The following is a 22,050-nucleotide window of genomic DNA, read 5'->3' on the forward strand; positions in this document are numbered from 1 at the left end:
AGGACCTCAATATATTGCAGATTTGCTCACTGAATATAAACCCAACAGATCACTCAGATCATTAGGATCACATCAGTTAGAAATACCAAGGGTTCACTCTAAGCAAGGAGAGTCTGCTTTTAGCTACTATGCCAGCCGCAGCTGGAACCAGCTTCCAGAGGAGATCAGATGTGCTCCTACAGTAGTCACATTCAAAGCCAGACTCAAAACACATCTGTTTAGCTATGCATTTACTGAATGAGCACTGTGCCACTGCTCGTCCGACTGTTTTTACTGTACTTTATTTTATTTTTTTATTCTAAACTGTTAATTATTTCCTCCTATGTAAAGCACTTTGAATTACCATTGTGTATGAAATGTGCTATATAAATAAACCTGCCTTGCCTTGCCTTGCCTTGCCTTGCCTTGCCTTGCCTTTAGCCCCTATATTCCTCGGCCACCCCTGGCTTACCGAACATAACCCCCGGGTGGATTGGGGCCAACACTCCATTTCGGCGTGGAGTACTCCGTGTTATGAGTCTTGCCTTGTCTCTGCTTGTCCATCTGTACCTGTTTCTGTGTTTCAGGAGGAGGCAGGGGATTTATCTAACGTGCCCGTCGAGTACCAGGACCTGAAAGAAGTCTTCAGTAAGTCCCGTGCTGCTTCTCTCCCTCCAGACCGTCCCTACGACTGTGCCATAGACTTAGTGCCAGGTAAGTCTCCGCCGAAGGGCAAGATATACTCACTCTCTGTCCCAGATAGGGAGGCCATGGAGAAACACATTTCTGATTCTCTAGCATCAGGGTACATCCAGCCTTCCTCTTCTCCAGCGGGGGCGGGGTTCTTCTTTGTGGGTAAGAAGGATGGGTCTCTGAGACCTTGTATTGACTACCGAGAGTTGAACAACATCACTGTAAAGAATACCTATCCTTTACCGTTGAAGTCTCCGGCTTTCGAGAGGTTGCAGGGAGCATCAGTCTTCACTAAGTTGGACTTATGCAATGCTTATCATTTGGTTCGCATCAGGAAGGGGGATGAATGGAAGACTGCTTTTAACACCCCGAGGGGGCACTTTGAACACTTGGTCATGCCTTTCGGCCTGTCCAACTCCCCAGCGGTCTTCCAGGCACTCGTCAATGATGTGCTGCGAGATATGATAGATCAGTTCATATATGTTTACCTGGATGACATATTGATTTTTTCATCTTCTCTCCAGGAACATGTGCAGCACGTCCGACGAGTACTTCAGAGGTTGCTAGAGAATGGGCTTTTTGTCAAGGCGGAGAAATGCGATTTTCATGCACAGTCTGTTTCTTTTCTAGGATACATCGTCTCGTCTGAGGGAGTACTTATGGATCCTGACAAGGTTAAGGCTGTGGTAGATTGGCTAAGTCCAGATTCCCGTAAGGCCCTACAGAGGTTTCTGGGGTTTGCCAATTTCTATCGCGTTTTATTTGCAATTTCAGCCAACTAGCCGCTCCTCTGACTACCTTGACCTCCCCCAGAACTACGTTCAGGTGTTCTGATACAGCTGAGACTGTATTTTCCAAACTCAAGAGTCACTTTGTTTCTACTCCCGAGTGCATTTTACCAGAGAACCTAATTGTCTCCACACTCACATGGGAGGTCGAATCGAAGGGCAGGACGGCCTTAGAAGGGGTAATGCCTCCGCCCGGGGGACGAAACCGATTATTTGTGCCGGAGGAGTTACGGTCTGACGTTATTCAGTGGGGGCATTGTTCCAACGTAGCATGTCATCCAGGAGTTAATCGTACCAGTTTTTTGACGGTCGTTTTGACCATAGTGGACCGGTTCTCGAAGGCGGCTCACTTTATCCCCTTGCCTAAATTACCCTCTGCCAAGGAGACAGCGGTGTCTGTTGTAGACCACGTATTTCGCTTACATGGCCTCCCGACAGACGTGGTTTCCGACAGGGGATCCCAGTTTGTGTCCAAATTTTGGCGAGAATTTTGTAGATTACTGGGGACGACTGTCAGTCTATCCTCTGGTTTTCATCCCCAGAGCAATGGTCAAACCGAGAGAGCCAACCAAGATTTAGAGAGAATGTTGCGATGTTTGGTGTCCAAGAATCCTTCCTCCTGGAGTCAGAAACTTTCAATGGTGAAGTACGCTCACAATTCGTTACAAGGTGTCATCCATGGGCCTATCTCCGTTGAGGGTAGCTTAGGCTACCAGCCACCAGTTTTTCCGAGTCTGGAATACGCACGCTTTCGTCCAGAGGTGCCACCGCACATGGACCAGAGCCCATGAGACTCTGCTCCAAGTGGGGGCACGCACAAAGGCTACAGCCGATCGCCACCGGTCGAAACCTCCAGTATACATCATCGGTCAAAAAGTGTGGCTTTCTACCAAGAACATTCCTTTACGCACCGTCTCTAATAAACTAGCTCCTAAATTTATTGGCCCATTTGTTGTCACCAAGATCATTAGTCCGGTGACGATCCGACTCAAACTCCCTCCTGCGTACAGGAGGATTCATCCCACTTTTCATGTGTCTAAAATCAAGCCCGTGTTTTATTCTGACATTAATCCGCCTGTCCCAGTTCCCCCTCCGCCGTGTCTCATAGATGGGGAACCTACATATTCGGTTAACCATATTCTGGACTCGAGACGGATGGGACGAGGATTTCAGTACCTGGTGGACTGGGAAGGTTACGGTCCGGAGGAGAGAAGTTGGGTACCTGCTAGGGACATCCTGGATCACTCTCTTATTGATGATTACAATCGACAGTTAAGGGAGTCTGGGAATGCCAGGCGGCATTCCTAGAGAGGAGGGTACTGTCACGGTTTATGAATTCTCTGCCTTCCTCATGTCTCGTGATTGTGTGTGTGTGAGAGTGTGTGAGTAGTCACTCCAGTTCTGTTGTCTCTGTGTCTGACCAGCGCTTCTGTTTATTTATTAACAAACACACTCTACTGCATCTTGCTTCCAGTCGTTTCCTAACACTCTTATTTATTTATACAGTTGTAAACAGTTTGCACATCTGTACATAAGTATTCTGCTTATTTCATCTAGATGCTTAATACTCATTGTTTTTACTTAATTTACTTAATACTTAAAGGAGTAGTTCACTTTTTAAAAAACTTTTGCTGATAATTTACTCACCCCCATGTCATCCAAGATGTCCATGTCTTTCTTTCTTCAGTCGAAAAGAAATTAATGTTTTTGATGAAAACATTCCAGGATTTTTCTCCATATAATGGACTTCAATGGTAGCCAAACGGTTCAAGGTCTAAATGACCGTTTCAGTGCAGCTTCAAAGGGCTTTAAACGATACCAGACGATGAATAAGGGTCTTATCTAGAGAAACGATCGGTCATTTAAAAAATAAATAGAAAAGTTAAAGTTTTATAGGCACAAATGCTCGCCTTGCGAACTCTCCTGTTCGAACTCGTTCATCAAAATGAACAAATCTTTTTTCGAGACTTTAACTTTTCTATTTATTTTTTAAATGACCGATCGTTTCGCTAGATAAGACCCTTATTCATCGTCTGGTATCGTTTAAAGACCTTTGAAGCTGCACTGAAACGGTCATTTAGACCTTGAACCGTTTGGTGCCCAGCAAAGTGCATTATATGGAGAAAAATCCTGGAATGTTTTCATCAAAAACATTAATTTCTTTTCGACTGAAGAAAGAAAGACATGGACATCTTGGATGACATGGGGGTGAGTAAATTATCAGCAAAAGTTTTTTTAAAAGTGAACTAATCCTTTAATTGTATTTTTATTCTCTTGTGTATATAGGTATGTATGTATGTAAGGACCCAGAGCTCCTGGAAACTTTTCAGATTCTTTTTGAGTTTGTGCACACTTGCTGAATAATAAATACATTCAAATAATATTGAAGACTGACCTTTGACCCAACAGGATCCTGCAGGTGACGACTGACCCTGAAATGAAATGGTTAATCATGTAGACTGACAGATCCTTGAACATTGATATAGACATATTCTGATGAGGAAACAACAGTGACTCTAAAAGAAGTTCGACACTTATGTACAAATATTCAGAAACTCCACGGAGCCCCTAAAGCGACACGGGGATGGTAAAAAAAAAAAACGAGATGAGAGGAAAAATAATTTTTCAATCCTTTAGCATAAGACGTTTGCAAAGGCAAAAGGTTTGCAAGCGAATGCAAATGTTTTGTCTTGCAAGCAAAGCAAACGCAAATGTTTTTTGAGTGAAAGCAAAAGTTTTGCAGTTGAACGCAAATGTTTTGTTTTGCAAGCGAACGCAAATGTTTTTTGAGTGAACACAAATGTTTTGTTTTGCAAGCGAACGAAAATGTTTTGTTTAGCAAGTGAACACAAATGTTTCATTTTGCAAGCGATGCAAATGTTTTGTTTTGCAAGAGAATGCAAATGTTTTTTTTGCAAGCGACGCAAATGTTTTGTTTTGCAAGCGAACGCAAATGTTTTGCAAGCGAACGCAAATGTTTTGTTTTGCAAGCGAACGCAAAATGTTTTGTTTTGCAAGCGAACGCAAATGTTTCGATTTTCAAGCGAATGCAAATGTTTCGTTTTGCAAGTGAACGTAATGCAAATGTTTCGTTTTGCAAGCGAACGCAAATGTTTTGTTTTGCGAGCAAACGCAAAATGTTTTGTTTTGCAAGCGAATGCAAATGTTTCGTTTTGCAAGCGAACGCAAATGTTTTGTTTTGCAAACAAACGCAAAATGTTTTGTTTTGCAAGCGAATGCAAATGTTTCGTTTTGCAAGTGAACGTAATGCAAATGTTTCGTTTTGCAAGCGAACGCAAATGTTTTGTTTTGCGAGCAAACGCAAATGTTTCGTTTTGCAAGCGAATGCAAATTTTTCGTTTTGCAAGCGAATGCAAATGTTTCGTTTTGCAAGTGAACGTAATGCAAATGTTTCGTTTTGCAAGCGAACGCAAATGTTTTGTTTTGCGAGCAAACGCAAAATGTTTTGTTTTGCAAGCGAACGCAAATGTCTCGTTTTGCAAGTGAACGTAATGCAAATGTTTCGTTTTGCAATCGAACGCAAAATGTTTTGTTTTGCAAGCGAAGGCAAATGTTTTTTGAGTGAACACAAATGTTTTGTTTTGCAAGCGAACGCAAATGTTTCGGTTTGCAAATGTTTTTAAAGTGAAACTTTAAAGTGTAAAGTTCCAAAAGAACAGAAATGTTTTGCAAAATAACGCCAAGATTCACAAAAGTTTGCAAGTGAATGCAAATGAGCATAAGCAAAGTTTTTCGGGGAAACGCAAAAGCATTCAATACAATACATTCCCCCATCACCATGTCCCCTTAGGGGCCCCTTAAAAAACTTGGTCTAATTAAAGATATTCACTCATTTGGAATTGAACAAACACTTTCCGGGAGCCAGTAAAGATCATTTAATGGATCATGTGACTGACCTCTCGAGGTCTGTACTGTTTCTCATCCCCCTGTTTCCCTCTCCTGGAGAGCATCCGGTGCCGGCGTAACTGCTCCCTGTTCCTGCGGCTCGTGTTGTGGGCCGGTCGTCTGCCGGGCTCTGAGCTCGTGGAGGGCGACGGAGACCAGTCTGTTCCCAGATCTCTGACGGAGCGAGTCCGAGCGTCCGAGACTCCGGAGCGATTCCTGAGCATCTCCACTTGCTTCAGCTGCTCTTGAAAGCTTCTAGGCTTCGGTTTCGAAGACCCGGTGCAGTTCAACATGGGAACTGGCATCTTCCAGATCCGTATTGCTCTCCTGAGGAGTTTGTGCGAGAGTGTGTTCAGGTAAATGGCCGGGTGAGCCGCGGAGATGCTCTTGTTTTGCCGTTGGCCTCGTGGAGCTTCTCTCTTAACATCAGCTCTTCCAACACACTCTCGCTCGGGTTTCACCTTGTGTTTGGCTGCATTTATCCGCTGCGGTTGTGTTAACTGCAGCTGTTTCGTGGCTCTGTAAGCGGGTGAAAGAACACCAGAGGAGATTCTGGACTTGGATGGACCTTCTGCAGCATCGGACGACATAGCTGGACAGAAAATAAACATCTCTTAAAGGGGCGGTTGATTATGATTTCACTTTTCTAACTTTAGTTAGTGTGTAATGTTGCTGTTTGAGCATAAACAACATCTGCAAAGTTACGACGCTCAAAGTTTAAAGCAAAGGGGGATATTTGCTTTAACAGAAATCACTTTTTAAGGACTACAACAAACGGCTGGTAGAACTACACGAGCTTCCTCCCGGGTTAGTGACATCACAAACCCTAACATTTACATAAACCCCGCCCCCGGGACACGATTTATAGATGATCATGACAGAATATGCTAATCAATATTAGACTTGAAGATAGTTAACTCCACATAAGCTACATAAATTCATCAACAAACCATTCAGAAATGTCCTGTTGCTTCTACATGTTGTCACTTCTTGAGTCTCTCCATCTTTGTCTGACTCCGGTTTGAACATTAAAAAGGCTAAAAGTTTTTGAAATGTTTAGTGTGTGTCTGTGTGAGGTAATTGGAGCTGCTAACACACACACACACACACACACACACACAAGCTCCTGGAGCTCCGCCCCCTGTGCGAGAGCAGCAGCTCATTTGCATTTAAAGGGAGACACAAAAACAGCTCTAATGAGAGTTAGGTGCATGTAGTTATCGAAATAAACTGTAACCTTATAGTTATGTAAATATTTTGAATGAGTTTTATGTTTTCATTTGAAATGTTGGGTGACTTTACAATGGTTTTATTAGATAACATGAGCATGAACTAAGAATGAACAATACTTTTACAGCATTTATTAATCTTAGTTAATATCAATTTCAGCATTTACTAATACATTATTAAAATCAAATGTTATGTCTGTTAACATTAGTTAATGCACAGCGAACTAACATGAACAATCAATGAACATCTGGATTTTTATTAACTAGCATAAACTAAGATTAATAAATACTGTAACAAATGTATTGCTCATTGGAGTTATTAATACATTAGCTAATGTTAACAAATTAAACTTTTAACCAAATTTTGTAAGTTGTAGTAATTTTGTTATGGTAGGCCTATGTTTTTTTATCTGTCTATATATTTGTATTCCCGTTTTAGTTTTAATTATTTTAGTAGTAAATTTTAGTAGATTTGAAATGATGCCTTGGCAAATTAACTCAAACTAATATACGTTTTCAATTTAATTTTATGTTATTTTAGTTAACATTTATTTTATTTCAAGAACTTATTTTATTTCAATAACTAATTGTATGGTTTTATTTTAGTTGATAATAACCCTGAAAAACATCTTCCAACATTTTAGAAATATTACAGAATCTTTATCATTTCTCGTTTTGCTGAGTTACAACCACTGATCTATATAATGACACACACACACACACACACACACACACACACACACACACACACACACACACACACACACACACACACACACATATATATATATATAATGTCTATATATATAATGTCATTATATAGATCAGTGGTTACAACCGATTTACTGTAGTAAAACAGCATGCTATAATAATTAAGCAAAAATACGCAAACAGTTCTGAACGGGCATTAGGCAACAAAAGACTTGCTCAAACATCATATAAAGTAAATAATATAAAGAACATTAATTTAAATACATTTGCATATGAACGCCTATCAACTCTGGCTCACCTGTGCAGTTTCTCTGGTTCTCCTCAGTCTGTAATCGATGATTTTCACTCATTTCTGCCGATCAGCATCTGAAGCTTCAGTGATTCTGTAACCGATGCGGTTTCAAAAAACGCGATTCTTTTGAACCGAATCTTTTCTTTTGAATCGCTCAAAACATTCCACTGATGACGAGCGACTCGTTCATCTCGCGCCACGAAATGTGCCACAAAGCAAGTTTTGTTTGATTTTTATTGCATTTTATTTTCTGTTAGATCCATGACGTAACAGATTTATTAAGAACTCATTGATTTTTATTTGTCAAGCCATTAAATCACTGATGTTATGAAACAAATTTAGTATGAATGCATTAAAATCTCTGATATATTCTCTGATTTAGACTATAATAAGTACAATTTTGGTTTTGTCTGGAGTATTAATATAATCATATCATGTTATCATTTCTTTTTGTGCATAAAACTTTAGATACAGAACTGAAATCGTCTGTGTGGATGATTAGAAATATATGGAACACTATTATACAATTTAGAGACTCGTCAACAACAACAACAACAAAAAAAAAGCAATAGAAACAACACAAGATAATAATATGGTGTATAATCAGATCTATGAGTGACTCGTCACATCATGATTCTTGAGTTTAACAGTGAAGATTGCCAAAGCAGCAAAGAGTCAAATTCCCCGTTCAGACGGATCGGATCTTCAGCGTTTGGTTGTTGTGTTGCATGTCGTATTTCTCTCGTTTGATTCTGTGATGAATTGTGCTGAACAAGTCTGAAAGTGGATCTGCAACCTGTGAAAACACAGTGAATGTCAATATTACATCAAACTCGACATGGTTGTATGTGTTAATTTAAAACAGCAATTTTTAGGGGTGTCACAATATATCGCAATACAAAAACGCAACAATATGTGTCGTGGATTCACCCAAATTTTAAATTACTGTGCGTGAAAAATTCAAGTTTTCAGTGTTTTAGTGTCAGTACTACATTAAACTAATATATATAATGTTGAATATAATGTATAATAATGCAATGGGGGAATATTTGTGGGTCCTGATAATGCCAAATATCTTATGTTACCTGTAAAAGTGTCCTACATTATTTTAAATATAATTTAGTCAATGAAAGAGTGCATTTGAGCTTCAGAATCATTAATATTTTGCAATATTTTACCAGCACCAAGTCCAAGCATATTCATTTCCACAGCCAATGTAATATCAAATTCAGCATTTTAATCAGTAACCTTTTATCATGTGTCTTGGAGTATCGCGATAATATGGTATCGTGAGTTCAGTATCGTGATATGTATCGAATCGTGACATGAGGGAATAGTTACACCCCTAGACATTTTCAGTGGATAAATTGGGTGTTTATATGATGATGATGTGTGTGATGGTGTGGTTTACCGTGAGCCGGATCAGACCCATGAGTCGAGTGGTTGAGGCGTTCGCTCCACTAAACCCACTGCTGGCCTGCTGGTCCTGATGAAAGGCCTCTTATCACACACACCCTGAAACACAATCAACAGCAGCTTCTTACACACATACATGACGTCCCGGGGGAGATTGGTGTTTAAACCATCAAAATAGGGATAATCTTTTTTTGACGCGCAGCATTTTTTCAAATGCAGCGCCGCCTTCCCGGGATGCTTTGCGGGCGTTTTGGACCAGCTGGAGTTTGTTTATTAAGCGTGCAGGGCAACCACCCAGTAGAACATTACAATAATCTAGCCTTGAGGTCATGAACTAACTGTTCCGGATTTGTCAATGAGAGCATATGACGTAATTTAGATATATTTTTAAGATGGAAAAATTTGGTTTTACAGATACAAGACACGTGACTTTTTAAATGAAAGATTGGTATCAAAGAGCACACACACACACAGGTTCCTAACCGATGACGAAGACTTGACAGAACAGCCATCAAGTGTTAGACAGTATTCAGAGAAGCAAATGTATCGCTGCAATTTACAGTAACAACTGGACTCGCAGTTTTCATTTAGTGTCAATATGCTGAATTTAGGGGTAAAATCATACCTCATAAATTGTACTGTTGTTATATATTCTATTGACAACTCATCAATTTAATATTTACCATCGTATATTCTGCATAATTGGATGTTTTTAAATAAACTGACAAAAAACTACACAAGATTTAGGGCTGGCGATATGATGATATATAACACTGATATAAGTGATCACATGGATTTAGGCCTATATTGTATTTATATAAAGCGTTCACAGGCAAATTTGCTTTATGTATTTCCCCGGCGTCGAAATCAGGCTCATATAAATGTCAGGAAACACGATTCCTGCTGCATTTCAATATCCACGATCACTGGATCTCTGGTCAGTTGTAAGGAACACTATATCGAGTCCAAGCTTTAGTTTAAACTGATAATCGTTTGTTTTACTGGCGTTTCCTCTATTAAACTCAGTCACTCCGCAGCTCTTCTGCCACTCAGTCCGGCTGAGGGAGTGTGTTCCCGCGGGAGAGTGACGTCAATGCATACCCTCTATTGCTACAGGACACAACATGAGCACTGACCTGAAAAGTTTCTCGTTCGATCATGTGACACGGAGCGTCTCCGGCTCTCTCGGCCTGATCAACGGAGCAGTATCCATCTGAAACAGCAGAACACATGAATTAAAGTGCATGAAACACAGGAGCGGCCTTTGAATACCCGTTAAACTTGAAACAGACCTAAAAAACAGCCTCGCATCAAGCCGCGCACACACACACGCCAAGGTCGGAAATTAACGGAGCTTGAGGCAAAAATGCCACCAAAAATAAAGTCCCCCTGTAGTCAATAATTGTATCCCTTAAAACTCATCTTTGATCACTAAAATGACTTTCCTTTTACAAAATGTATTCATGCCTTAAAATATCTTGAATGTAACTCGACACCCTTGCCTCATTTAGTATGCGCGGCTCTATGAGCCCCGCCTCCACTCACTCACTCCGCTCAGAGATCCACTGGTTGACGATCACACGTTGATCTGATTGGTTACAAGGTCGTTTGTGACGTCAGAAACACCAGCGATTTCAAACCGTGTTTTTGAGACTGTCTTTGGTTCACTGCAGTTTTAAGCAGAAAATACTCAGCAATGCTGTCGACTTATGAACTTACACATGGTGTGTCTTAAAGCGTATTAAAAACACCACATAGACACAATAAACGCTGGATAAAAGGAGGACTTTAATAAAAATGGTTTCAAAATCCAAGATATGGTGCAAAACAAAGTCTCTGTATAAGTTCTTGTTTTCCCGAATATCAGTACATTTATAAATGTGATATTGATCTTATACAACAATTCAGTAAACAATAAGTTAACAGACTATTAGGTGACTCAGTATTGTCTGTTTTTCCTCTATCTTGCCAAAGCAAATAGTTTCAAACTGTAAAGCAGTTTGAGCAGCACAGTTTCAGTTTCCTAACTCAATGAATCCGCATTTTTGAACGAATCGTTCTGATGAATGACTCGATGACTCACTTCTGCTTTGTCCCTGAATGAATCATCCTTGTTGAACGAATCGCTTGAGTGAATGATTCAACGTCTGACTCGTTAAGACGGTGATTTGCCGACACCTACTGGTGGATTTAGTATTATTTGAGATTGAATGCTGTTTTTGTTTGTGATAGTACACAATAATTCTGGTTAAAGAGATAGAATCCGTTCATAAATAGACCATTCAAAGTAAAATATGATATTACATATCTCATATACCATCTGTTTCTTTGAAACGGGCGTGTGAATCTCAAAGGCCGCCTCTGTTTAAAACTTATATGCCATTACATGACAGAAAGGCTCGTGGAAGAGAAGCATTTTTCTCATGAATATAATTCAGTAAATGCTAATCAATGACCTTGGTTTTTCTCCATTAAGGGCAGTGTGATGTCATCGCTCCCTTGCTTGGCGTTCTTCTGCTTTTTGGGCAGGCCGGAGACGGCTGGCTGAAACACCAGATCAATACTCATCATCAGCACAACATGAACATGAACATGAAAGTACGGCTGTAAATCAGCAAGAGATGAGAGATCTAGGGCTGTGACGTATGGATATCTTTCTTACCGCGGTGAAGAAGCAACAAATCACGCGGTCTATCACAATCTATGACTTATGATCAAGATTGCATGTTCTTGTATGTACATATGCACATATAACTTTATCATATTTAACTCTACTTTTTGTCCTCTGCAATAAAATGTATTTATTTCTACACCGTGCCACTACCTCCTTATCGCGACCAGTGCAATGTTCATATCAATCTGTATTTATTAGCCTATATATTATATACTTGTATTCTTATTTTCCATTTCTTTATTTTGTATTTAATGTGTATTTCTGCCATCTGTTGTTTGTGTTGTATCTGAAGCTGCTGTAACAAAGCGAACAAGTCTTATATTATATTATCTTGATCATGTAAATGCATGGGCATCATAAGTTTTGCCAAGTTATTTATGAGATGATGCAATAGGCTATTTCATTTCGCATTCGCTTTAAATTTTTTTAATTATTAATATAATAAAAATATTAACAACATGAAATAATATTTATTTCTATACAGAAAAAACTCAAAAATTTCAGTAATTCAACTTAAAAGGTGAAACTAATATATTATATAGACTCATTTTCAAGCCTTTATTTGTTATAATTGTGATGATTATGGCTTATAGCTTATGAAAACCTTTTCACAATATTCTAATTTTGAATTTGGGGTTTTTATAAGCTGTAAGCCATAATCATCACAATTATAACAAATAAAGGCTTGAAATATCTCACTTTGCATGTAATGAGTCTATATAATATATTAGTTTCAGCTTTTAAGTTGAATTACTGAAATAAATGAACTTTTGCACCATATTCTAGAGTTTCACCTGTAACTTTGTTGTTTTTTCGATAACTTTTGAGTTTAATAGGAATTATGGAACCGTTTTTGTCATTGTTTGTAACCCATTTTTTGTACAATAAATGATTAAAAAAATTCGGTGGTGACCTCAACGCCGCGGTAGGCTTCTCTTTACCGCGGTAATGCGGTTATTGTCACAGCCCTACTGTTACCTTGAAGTGTGTTTTGTTCCAGCCGGCCTTGAACAGTGTGTGTCGGAGATCTTTATAGGCCCAGACGCTCTGCAAGATGTGTGACGCCGCTTTGGTCTCGCGCACTGATTGGCTGAGAAGATAGATAGATGATAGATAGATAGATGGATGGATGAATGGATAGATAGATAGATAGATAGATAGATAGATAGATAGATAGATAGATAGATAGATGGATAGATGGATAGATGGATAGATGGATGGATGGATGGATGGATGGATGGATGGATGGATGGATGGATGGATGGATGGATGGATGGATGGATGGATGGATGGATGGATGGATGGATGGATGGATGGATAGATAGATAGATAGATGGATAGATAGATGGATAGATAGATAAGCAATTCATCCACAAGAAACTACAGTCAAACCAACATTATCCAGACTCCTTCAACATTTCTCACATTATCACAGTTTATTCGCTATAGTTTAGAAAATGTTGATAAAATATGAGCAGAACTCAGTTGATATTTGACTGGTTTTGTCCGTCCTTCTGTTAGACTCTCACACATGAATTATGTTGAATATCTGTCAGCTGTTAAATTTAACTACACAATTAGATAATACCAGTTTAGCTCAACCAGTGACCAAGCAATGCTTCATGTTGTTCAGTGTGTGTGTAAAAAGAGCATTAGCAATTACAGAAAACACACTTCAGCAGAACATCATCAGCTCAAAGTGGAGGAATCATTTTTGGTCCCAAATGTCACTGGTAGTCACTGTATGAAGAATATTTGGGTATAATTTGTCACCTTTTACTTTATTTTGCTCTCCTCACTTACATAAGTGAACTATAGTGTCACTAGTAAAAAAAATATAAAAAACTCTGGTGTCTGAATAATTTTTGGTTTGACTGTACAGCTTTCCTCAAATGTGCTGCGGTTTGTCACCTTGTTTTGTTGATTGACACCAGCTTCTGTATTCCCTGTCCCTGGATGAGGAATCTGGCGTTCTCCAGGTTCTCCGAGACGATCTCCAGGATTGTGTTCAGGACGGCCACCACCGTGTCTCCCTCCAGGTTTTTAGCGGGTCTCTGTTGCCCACAGGGAAGATTGCTGACCAGATCCCTCATGGCGAAGCTCCCTGATTGGGCCACACAGATGATGATGTCAGCCTCATTCACATTTACAAAGCGACTTACAAATGAAGCAATCAGACCAGCAAGAGGACCACAGTATAAGTGCTGTAGAGTCCAGCACAGTACACATAGCAAGGTTTATTTCATTATTAGAAAAACAAAACAAATAGAATAGAATATAAGGTAAGTGCTAGTATTAATTTGTCAGGTGCTGGAGAAAAAGGTGTGTCTTTAGACATTTTTTTGAAAATGGCCAGGTTATTCCTCCAGCTGGGAAGGACATTCACCATCATCATCATCATCATCGCACAGGTTCTGCTGGAGAGTAAAGTCAAAGTAAAGGTCTTACCGATGAGGTCTTTGTTCTTGTGGTCGATGGCCAGGTTTCTGAGCGCGATGGCGATGGCTCGCACCACTTTATCTGCGTCGGAGTGCAGCAGCTCCACCAGCACCGGCAGACCCTTCTCCTTACGCACCGTCACGCGGATGTAACTCGACCACTGGGAAACACACACACACACACTCATTATGAGCAGTAGCTAACTGCGTTACTTTTTTAGAAAACGAATGCGTTACGTTACTTTTGCGTTACTTTTTTTCACCTGGGCTGGGCTTGTTTTCATTTTTGTAACAAAAATTTTATATTTTTGAGCAAATGTAAAGACCCTTTCACAGCAAAAGTTAAATAATAAGCCTCACACTGCAAAAATGCTTTTCTTACTTAGTATTTTTGTCTTGTTTCCAGTCCAAATATCTAAAAATTCTTAAATCAAGATGTATTTACTAGATGAGTAAAATTACATAAGATATTAGGTCCTGCTTTCCGAGGGAATTCATTAAAATTAAGTGAGTTGATGCTTAAAAAAGCAAAACACACACACACACACACACACACACACACACACACACACACTCGTATCACAGGTGTTGTTGTGGTCCACTCACGGCCCAGTGTCCGGCACACACACACACACACACACACACACACACACACACACACTCGTATTACAGGTGTTGTTGTGGTCGACTCACGGCCCAGTGTCCGGCACACACACACACACACACACACACACACACACTCGTATCACAGGTGTTGTTGTGGTCCACTCACGGCCCAGTGTCCGGCACACACACACACACACACACACACACACACACTCGTATTACAGGTGTTGTTGTGGTCGACTCACGGCCCAGTGTCCGGCACACACACACACACTCGTATTACAGGTGTTGTTGTGGTCCACTCACGGCCCAGTGTCCGGCACACACACACACACACACACACACACACACACACACACACACTCGTATTACAGGTGTTGTTGTGGTCCACTCACGGCCCAGTGTCCGGCACACACACACACACACACACACACACACACACACACACTCGTATTACAGGTGTTGTTGTGGTCCACTCACGGCCCAGTGTCCGGCACACACACACACACACACACACACACTCACACACACACACACACACACACACACACACACACACACACACACACACACACACACACACACTCGTATTACAGGTGTTGTTGTGGTCCACTCACGGCCCAGTGTCCGGCACATACACACACGCACACACTCGTATTACAGGTGTTGTTGTGGTCCACTCACGGCCCAGTGTCCGGCACACACACACACACACACACACACACTCGTATTAAAGGTGTTGTTGTGGTCCACTCACGGCCCAGTGTCCGGCACACACACACACACACACACACACACACACACACACACACACACACACACACACACACACACACACACACACACACACACTCGTATTACAGGTGTTGTTGTGGTCCACTCACGGCCCAGTGTCCGGCACACACACACACACACACACACACACACTCGTATTACAGGTGTTGTTGTGGTCCACTCACGGCCCAGTGTCCGGCACATACACACACGCACACACTCGTATTACAGGTGTTGTTGTGGTCCACTCACGGCCCAGTGTCCGGCACACACACACACACACACACACACACACTCGTATTACAGGTGTTGTTGTGGTCCACTCACGGCCCAGTGTCCGGCACACACACACACACACACACTCGTATTAAAGGTGTTGTTGTGGTCCACTCACAGCCCAGTGTCCGGCACACACACACACACACACACACACTCGTATTAAAGGTGTTGTTGTGGTCCACTCACGGCCCAGTGTCCGGCACACACACACACACACACTCGTATTAAAGGTGTTGTTGTGGTCCACTCACGGCCCAGTGTCCGGCACACACACACACACACACACACACACACACACACACACACGTATTACAGGTGTTGTTGTGGTCCACTCACGGCCCAGTGTCCGGCACACACACACACACACACACACACACACACACACACTCGTATTACAGGTGTTGTTGTGGTCCACTCACGGCCCAGTGTCCGGCACACACACACACACACACACACACACACACACACACACACACTCGTATTACAGGTGTTGTTGTGGTCCACTCACGGCCCAGTGTCCGGCACACACACACACACACACACACACACACTCGTATTACAGGTGTTGTTGTGGTCCACTCACGGCCCAGTGTCCGGCACATACACACACACACACACTCGTATTACAGGTGTTGTTGTGGTCCACTCACGGCCCAGTGTCCGGCACACACACACACACACTCGTATTACAGGTGTTGTTGTGGTCCACTCACGGCCCAGTGTCCGGCACACACACACACACACACACACACACACACACACACACACACACACACACACACTCGTATTACAGGTGTTGTTGTGGTCCACTCACGGCCCAGTGTCCGGCACACACACACACACACACACACACACACTCGTATTACAGGTGTTGTTGTGGTCCACTCACGGCCCAGTGTCCGGCACATACACACACACACACACTCGTATTACAGGTGTTGTTGTGGTCCACTCACGGCCCAGTGTCCGGCACACACACACACACACTCGTATTACAGGTGTTGTTGTGGTCCACTCACGGCCCAGTGTCCGGCACACACACACACACACTCGTGTTACAGGTGTTGTTGTGGTCCACTCACGGCCCAGTGTCCGGCACACACACACACACACACACACACACACTCGTATTACAGGTGTTGTTGTGGTCCACTCACGGCCCAGTGTCCGGCACACACACACACACACACACACTCGTGTTACAGGTGTTGTTGTGGTCCACTCACGGCCCAGTGTCCGGCACACACACACACACACACACACTCGTATTACAGGTGTTGTTATGGTCCACTCACGGCCCAGTGTCCGGCACACAGGTTCTGCAGCGCTCCGGCCGCCGCCTCCAGGGTGTTCTGGTTCTGGCTCAGTTTGAGGAGCGACAGGTAGAGGCGAACCACCTCGGGCTGGTACAGGAGCTCCAGGCCTGCAGGAACACACACACACACACACACACACACACACACGTCTGAGGCTCCAGTAGCGTCAATCATTCATGAGCACAGGGACTCATCTCCAATGCATGGTAAGAGCAAATCCTGTACGGTTTACATTATTTCTGAGGACATGGAGGTTTTTATCTTCATGCTGAAGTTTAATACTTAATGTTAGAGGTTTGTTCAAATCACGATGAGCATTAGCCTAGTGATGTAGTGCCTGCAGGTCACACCCGAACCGAGACATTCACGGTTCTAGTCCCCCTGTGGTGAAAATCCAGCTTTTAATGTTGTTTATGTGTCTATGTGGTGTTTTTAATGAAGTTCCTAAACGTAAATTAGGGAGGAGCGAGCCCATCCAATCTTTCAATCAACAAACAGAGTATATAAGCAGCCGCTTACCTCTCCCTAGTATCAGCTGTTCCAGTATTATTGTTGCTTCATGGAATAATGTCCGACATCCCGGAAATACAGCTCTTCCCGTCAGACGACGAACTGTCGAGCCTTCCCGAGACTCCGACAGCCTCACCCCGTGTAAGATCGGAAATCACGGATCATCTCCACGAGCGTTCTGGCCGAGAAATCCAGCGCTCATACAAACCACGCTCCAAAAGACAACGCTCTCCTCCACCTTCAAGACCGCCAGTTTTAACTGTGCCTCGTCCGTCTTCTCAGATTTCATCTCTCCACGCAACAGCCGCTAATACACCGATTCCACCCATTTCGAAATGTTCAGTCAACAGCCTACGTCAAGTCCTTTCCAGTTCTGGAATCCATTTCTCCCGCAGATCGTCTAAAGTGCAACTTTACGATCTCTTCATCAGTTCCTTCAGTTCCAGCACCGGGCATCCTGATCCCACACAATCTCAACGCGCCGATCCAAAGGCTACCGGCAGCGCCGCGGCTCGCACTTCCTCGTCCGCCGGTATTTCCACCCGGCCAAAAACAGCGGCCGCAAAAAATAGTTCCGCTTCTTCTCCAGCTCCAACAAACTTCATCCAGTCAGCCCCACTCCCCAGGCAAGAACCAAACTTTCAATCACTTTTCTCAGCACTCCCATCTGCTTCTCCAGCTTTTTCTAATCCTCTTCATAACCCTTGTGCCAGGCCACCTTCGCACACGGTTACATTTCTATCATCCCCAAACCAACCTACCCAAAGAGCGGATCCTAGCGTGAGGTTGCCTTCGCTAGCTATCCCCCCTCCACCCCCTCCTCTTTCCTTCCATTCCAATTCACCCCATTCCTTTCCTCCCACCTCTATCTTCCAATCATATCCTAATATCCTTCCCAGTTCACATCCGAGCGTGAGGCTGCCTCCGCAAAGGACCTCTCCTTTCTTTCCCACAAACCTTCCCATTCCTCCAACTTCAGCCCATGCCAGCCATTTTGGACACCAGCCAGTAATGGGACCCTCCGATCATCATTTATCTACTTTTCCCAACACTCACACCTACTCTCCAGGTACAATCCGCTTGCCAGTCCATTCACTCTCCACAGCAGTCCATCTTCCAGCTCCTCCTAATGCAGTGGCCATGGAACCACCTCCAGTTTCAGCCCATCTCCGGTCCTTAATTCTATCAGAAATTCAGAACATTGGCTCCGGAAGCAGACTCCAATCCAACTCCAGTTCCACCTTATTCAGAACTCATATTCCTCTAGACCATCCCCTCAGTCATCTCCATACCCTATCCATGAATACCATCCTACAAGCTGTTTCTCCCAGAACGCTTCAAACATACTGGACAGCTTGGGGTTCTTTCAAAAAATTCCACAGAGCTCACAACATGGTCTTTCCAGAGTTTTCCCTCCTCTCAATATCCTCCTTCGTCACATACCTCCATCACACCACCTCAATTAAACCAGGATCAATCAAAGTCTACCTCAGCGGAATTCATTTCTTTTTTAAGCTACTCCATGGCCAACAGTGCCCCAACATTTCAAATCCCCAGATTTCTCTCCTCATCAAAGGTTTACAAAAAACCAATCCCCCTTGTCCAGACTCTAGACAACCTTTAACCATCGACATTCTCAGCACCTGCCTAACCACTCTCCGCTCAGGTCTTTTTTCTCCCATCAAAGCAAGAACCCTAGATGCCATGTTCAATTTGGCTTTCTTTGGTTTCCTCAGAGTCTCAGAATTTACCATCAACTCAAACTTCAACCCATCCATCCATCCCACGTTCTCCGACCTCCAAATAATAAACTCCGACACCATACGTTTCAACATCAAACAAAGCAAAACCGATCAATTGAAACATGGTCATTCGATTTTCATCTTCAATTTGCCAACCCCTATCCAACCATACCAGTCCTTAAACTTTTTTCTCCACCAGAGGAAATCCCAAATCACCTCTTCTCTCGATCCTCTCTTCATCGATGATGATAACCTCCCGGCCTCCAGACATTGGTTTCAAAGGAACCTCAAATCCATCCTCAACAGCTGCGGCATCCCAACCAAACAGTTTTCTTCACATTCCTTCCGAATAGGTGCAGCCACCACAGCAGCACAAAGGGGCCTTTCCGATCACCAAATCAAAATGCTAGGCCGATGGTCATCCCACGCCTTCGAAACATACGTTCGTTCAGATCTACATAACATTAGACAAGCACAACAAGCACTAGCATCCTTCTGAATCTGGACCGCCTCTCCCTACTATTCGCATCTCCCCGCTTACCTAGCCCCGCAGGGCGTGTTCCCATCTGGATGCAGTGAGAGCTCTCCCTTTTCGGATGTGCGTGACCTACCACTCCTGGAGTGGGGTCTCCCATCCGAATCGCCGTGTGGGCTCCCCCGTTCAGATGCATCATAGGCTCTCCCGTTCGACTTGCTGTGTGGGCTCTCCCGTTTTGATTGCCGAGTGAGCTCCCTATTTATACATATGGGGGGGGCTCTCTCCTTCGAAACGCAGCGGGAGCTCTCCCGGTCGAATCGCAGTGTGAGCTTTCCGTTCGGGCGCCGTGGGGGCTCTCCCTTTCCGAATCGCTGTGTGATCCTTCATGTTTTTAACCATGGAGGCTCTCCCGTTCGGATCGCAGTGTGGGCCCTCCTATCCGAAAAAAAATCAGGACTGGAGGTACCAAGGATCGTACGTCCCTCGAACGCGACGGGCCATTATGTCTTTATGCGATCTTCGCCCCCTGCATCAGAAGGATGGTAGTTCTGCATTTCCTATGTATACCGTAGGCTCCCTCTTGCTGCGTAGGGAGTTTCGCTTCAGACACCGGTGGCCCGTTCGCCTTTAGGGACGAGGACCTTCTTCCCCATTTGTGACATCTGGAAGCCCCATGTGCTCTAACTCCATGGGGCTCCATGTCATGGATGTGGCAGGGCGTTCTCCAACCTCGTACTCAAACCTCCAGTCCCAAGATACTCCCGCAGGAGTCATTTCTGAAAGTCACTGCCGCAGCAGTGCAGCGGTGAGATGTACCCCAGTCAAATTTCCACAAGCCCATGTCGTTTTCACTCCACAACGAACGCAGGCACACTCTTTAAAACACAGCTCCCGCCGGAGCTCCACTCATAGCCCCACATGGTGGGCATAGTAGGGAGACGCAGTTCCAGCCAGGAGCCCCTTTAAACATATCACTGCCGCAGCAGTGTCCATCCATGCTCCATACAGCTTTCAATTTCCACTCTTTTGGGGGGTAACATACTTTAAGCTTATAGGCATCCCGTATTTGATCACGTTATTCTAACTTGCTGTCCCAAATATTTATTCAACACTTTTGGGGGGTATATCAGAGCTCGAGTTGAAGCTGCTTCATCGAGCCCCTCTCCAGCGGACAGCAAGCCAAATAAGTTTAACCTAATATCTTAAAGATTTTATGGGCAAACGAACTCGTTAAATGAAGTTCCTAAACGTAAATTAGGGAGGAGCGAGCCCATCCAATCTTTCAATCAACAAACAGAGTAAATAAGCAGCCGCTTACCTCTCCCTAGTATCAGCTGTTCCAGTATCCCTCCACCTCCCCAAACTCCACCTTCATCTTAGGTACCTTGCCCTTTAATTAACAGGTCCTACATTTAGCCACTGGGGGGTATATCAGAGCTCGAGTTGAAGCTGCTTCATCGAGCCCCTCTCCAGCGGACAGCAAGCCAAATAAGTTTAACCTAATATCTTAAAGATTTTATGGGCAAACGAACTCGTTAAATACGCTTTAAGACACACCATGTGTAAGTTCATAAGTCGACAGCATTGCTGAGTATTTTCTGCTTAAAACTGCAGTGAACCAAAGACAGTCTCAAAAACACGGTTTGAAATCGCTGGTGTTTCTGACGTCACAAAAGACCTTGTAACCAATCAGATCAACGTGTGATCGTCAACCAGTGGATCTCTGAGCTGAGTGAGAGGAGGCGGGGCTCATTTGAATATTCATAGAACCACGCATACTAAATGAGGCAAGGGTGTCGAGTTACAGTCAAGATATTTTAAGCCAAGAAGACTTTTTTGTAATTTTAGTGATGGAAGATGAGTTTAAAGGTATAGAATGATTGAGTACGGGGGACTTCACCTGGTTCTCTAGACTCGCACCACACTATATGGTTCTATATAAAACTCTAGGGTTCTTGAATCACTTTTAAAGAACACTTTATGCCAAAAAGGCTCTACACATTCTTACACATTTCCCCCCAAAAATCATTTTTTTCAGAAGATCCATAATTTTTAAAGAATTTCTACCACTATAAAGAAAGTGAGACTGTGTGCGTGTGTGTGCGAGTGTGTGTGAGTGAGTGTGAGAGTGAGAGTATGTGTGTGTGTGTGTGTGTGTGTGTGTGAGTGAGTGAGTCAGTGTGAGAGTGACAGTGTGTGCGTGTGCGTGTGTGTGTGAG

General features: G+C 43.1%; 1 protein-coding gene and 1 long non-coding RNA gene across 3 annotated transcripts in view; one reads left to right on the top strand and one right to left on the bottom strand.

Annotated features, from left to right (window-relative positions):
- Positions 1 to 3,057: 3,057 nt before the first annotated feature.
- Positions 3,058 to 22,050, top strand: part of LOC130075925 (uncharacterized) — a 77,543-nt gene continuing 58,550 nt past the window's right edge. Inside the window, exon 1 of the long non-coding RNA XR_008805587.1 lies at positions 3,058 to 3,232. This is a non-coding gene — a long non-coding RNA (uncharacterized LOC130075925). The remainder of the gene's footprint in view (positions 3,233 to 22,050) is intronic.
- arvcfa (ARVCF delta catenin family member a) overlaps positions 8,371 to 22,050 on the bottom strand; it is a 39,265-nt gene continuing 25,585 nt past the window's right edge. For both annotated transcript variants that reach the window (XM_056240746.1, XM_056240745.1), the window contains 8 exons: positions 17,081 to 17,208; positions 14,137 to 14,287; positions 13,600 to 13,792; positions 12,667 to 12,778; positions 11,471 to 11,558; positions 10,151 to 10,227; positions 9,010 to 9,113; positions 8,371 to 8,394 (listed from right to left, as the gene is read on the bottom strand). In XM_056240746.1, coding sequence (XP_056096721.1) covers positions 9,021 to 9,113; positions 10,151 to 10,227; positions 11,471 to 11,558; positions 12,667 to 12,778; positions 13,600 to 13,792; positions 14,137 to 14,287; positions 17,081 to 17,208 — 842 coding nt within the window. In that variant the 3' untranslated portion in view covers positions 8,371 to 8,394; positions 9,010 to 9,020. The remainder of the gene's footprint in view (positions 8,395 to 9,009; positions 9,114 to 10,150; positions 10,228 to 11,470; positions 11,559 to 12,666; positions 12,779 to 13,599; positions 13,793 to 14,136; positions 14,288 to 17,080; positions 17,209 to 22,050) is intronic.

Source organism: Rhinichthys klamathensis, unplaced genomic scaffold (assembly GCF_029890125.1).
Source record: "Rhinichthys klamathensis goyatoka isolate OS25496 unplaced genomic scaffold, OSU_Roscu_1.1 h1tg000611l_1, whole genome shotgun sequence".
Taxonomy (NCBI): Eukaryota; Metazoa; Chordata; class Actinopteri; order Cypriniformes; family Leuciscidae; genus Rhinichthys; species Rhinichthys klamathensis.